Raw genomic sequence first — 2,500 nt, forward strand, 5'->3', positions numbered from 1 at the left:
CACGGGTCAGCAGCCAGCGATGGAGCGGTCAAGAGTGCCGTGCAAGGTGAGATTTGGCAACGTGGCTTTGTTTTGGCGCCATAGTTTGAAATACTGGGCCGAATTTTATCTAGTTTCCAAAGGCTCTAGTTGAAATTACAAGAGTTTTTAATGGTGTTTTTAAGCTTCTAGTGACAGATTAACAATATTTCTACATTATCAACAGGAGAAACACTCTTTTAAAAGGCTTTAGTTGAAGTGACGCAGGTTTTCAAGGGTGTTTTTACGGTTCTAGTGACAGATTAACAATATTTCTACATTATCAACAGGAGAAACACTCTTTTAAAAGGCTGTAGTTGAAGTGACGCGGGTTTTCAAGGGTGTTTTTACGGTTCCAGTGACAGATTAACAACATTTCTACATTCCAAAGGCTGTAGTTGAAGTGACGCGGGTTTTCAAGGGTGTTTTTAAGGTTCCAGTGACAGATTAACAACATTTCTACATTCCAAAGGCTATAGTTGAAGTGACGCGGGTTTTCAAGGGTGTTTTTAAGGTTCCAGTGACAGATTAACAACATTTCTACATTCCAAAGGCTGTAGTTGAAGTGACGCGGGTTTTCAAGGGTGTTTTTACGGTCCCAGTGACAGATTAACAACATTTCTACATTACCAGCAGGAGAAACACTTTTAAAACGCTGAAACACACACACACACCCACACACCACTAAAACGCCCACACCATTTCAGCCGAGGTACTGACATGGTGGCAGATGACCTTGATAATGGTGACCCTGGCCGTGGTGTGCATTGTGGGAGCTGGGTGTGTCCTCAAGCACTGGAGACGCGCGCATAGAGACAAATATGATATAAACTCGTATCGCATCCCGCCCCCGCTCACTGAGAAGGTCCGGCCGGTTACCACAGCAGACGACCACGTGAAGGGAAGGCTTATGTAGAGAGAGAGAGAGAGAGAGAGAGAGAGAGAGAGAGAGAGAGAGAGAGAGAGAGAGAGAGAGAGAGAGAGTGTGTTTTCTTTTAATAATAGTGTGTGTGTGTGTGTGTGTGAAAAGTCGTAAATTCTTTGTACACACGAACGCACGCATACACCCCTCCTGCGTGCGTGCGTGCGTGCGTGTGTGTACTGTATGCGTTGCTATTGGGTCATTCATCTTCACTACTTGTGTACGTGTTTGTGTGTAGGTATGTTGGTCATGTACGTAAATTCAGTCCTAATGTACGTTTTCCTGTGTACGTAATTTGAGCCATGTACGTATATTTTGGTGTTTACTTATATAGTGTACATAGTGATTAGTAATATTCTTCTTCACTACTGGCGGTATTTCTCTCTCTCTCTCTCTCTCTCTCTCTCTCTCTCTCTCTCTCTCTCTCTCTCTCCAAGTGATCCCGTATGTAAAATTTTGATATTTTTTTTCTTCTTTTTTTTTTAATGTTATATTCTTCCTTTTTGGTCTATTTTGATTCTATATATGGTAAGTAAAAATATATATGGCTTTTTGTGGGTGTATTTATATATGTGTGTGTGTGTGTGTGTGTGTGTGTGTGTGTTGAATATTTACGCAAGTGTGTGAATTATTATTATTATTATTATTATTATTATTATTATTATTATTATTATTATTGATTCGTTTTTTCTTCATTAGTGTATAAGTAAATGGAATAATTGATTGGTGGAGGAATAGATAAATTGATGAGGATTAAAGATAAGTGATGATAATGATAAAAAAAAAAGAAAGTGGTGATTGTTATTATTATTATTTTTTTTTCGGTTATATCAGTTATGAGAATTTGTATTAATTATTTGAAAAAGTGACAGTTATTTATATTTTCATAATTTTCCATAGTAACTGCAAATCTCTTTAATATTCCGTCATTCTCTATAATATTTTTTTTCCTATAATTTTCTATTACTTATAGTCTTAAATTATATAGATATTTTTGAAAGGTGTACTCCATTTGTATAGATATATTTTTTCCGAGTAATTTTATTTGTGACCCCTTTAGAAACCTATTTAATCTAACTTAATTCAATTCAAACAATATCCTAACCAAACCTAATTACGTAATCTAACTTAACCTAATTAAATTCAAATAATATCCTAACGTAACCTATCCTAAGTTAACCTGTCTTACCTAACCTAACATATCCTAGCCTAACTTAATGACCGAAGTGAATTTATGAGTGATAGAAGGAAAGAGTTAAAGGAACGATAGAAGAAATGTATTAATTAATGAAGGAAGGAGTTAAAGGAACGATAGAAATATATTAATTAATGAAGGAAGGAAGGAGTTAAAGGAACGATAGAAGAAATATATTAATTAACGAAGGAAGGAAAAAATTAAAGGAACGAAAGGAGAGATAAATTAATGAGTGGATGAAGGAAGGAGTTAAAGGAACGATAGAAGAAATAAATAAATAAATGAAGGAAGGAAGGAAAAAAAGAATAAAGGAAGGAAAGGAGACAAAAAAAAGAAAAAGAAAGAAATGAAAGGATGAGTGAATG

General features: G+C 35.6%; 1 protein-coding gene across 1 annotated transcript in view; it reads left to right on the top strand.

Annotated features, from left to right (window-relative positions):
- Positions 1-2,500, top strand: part of LOC135095387 (uncharacterized) — a 24,149-nt gene that overhangs the window by 20,663 nt on the left and 986 nt on the right. Inside the window, exons 8-9 of the mRNA XM_063996188.1 lie at positions 1-46; positions 726-2,500. The exon at positions 1-46 is cut by the window's left edge and continues 119 nt beyond it; the exon at positions 726-2,500 is cut by the window's right edge and continues 986 nt beyond it. Of these exons, the coding sequence (XP_063852258.1) occupies positions 1-46; positions 726-934 (255 nt within the window). The 3' untranslated portion in view covers positions 935-2,500. The remainder of the gene's footprint in view (positions 47-725) is intronic.

This window comes from Scylla paramamosain, chromosome 49, assembly GCF_035594125.1.
Source record: "Scylla paramamosain isolate STU-SP2022 chromosome 49, ASM3559412v1, whole genome shotgun sequence".
NCBI lineage: Eukaryota > Metazoa > Arthropoda > Malacostraca > Decapoda > Portunidae > Scylla > Scylla paramamosain.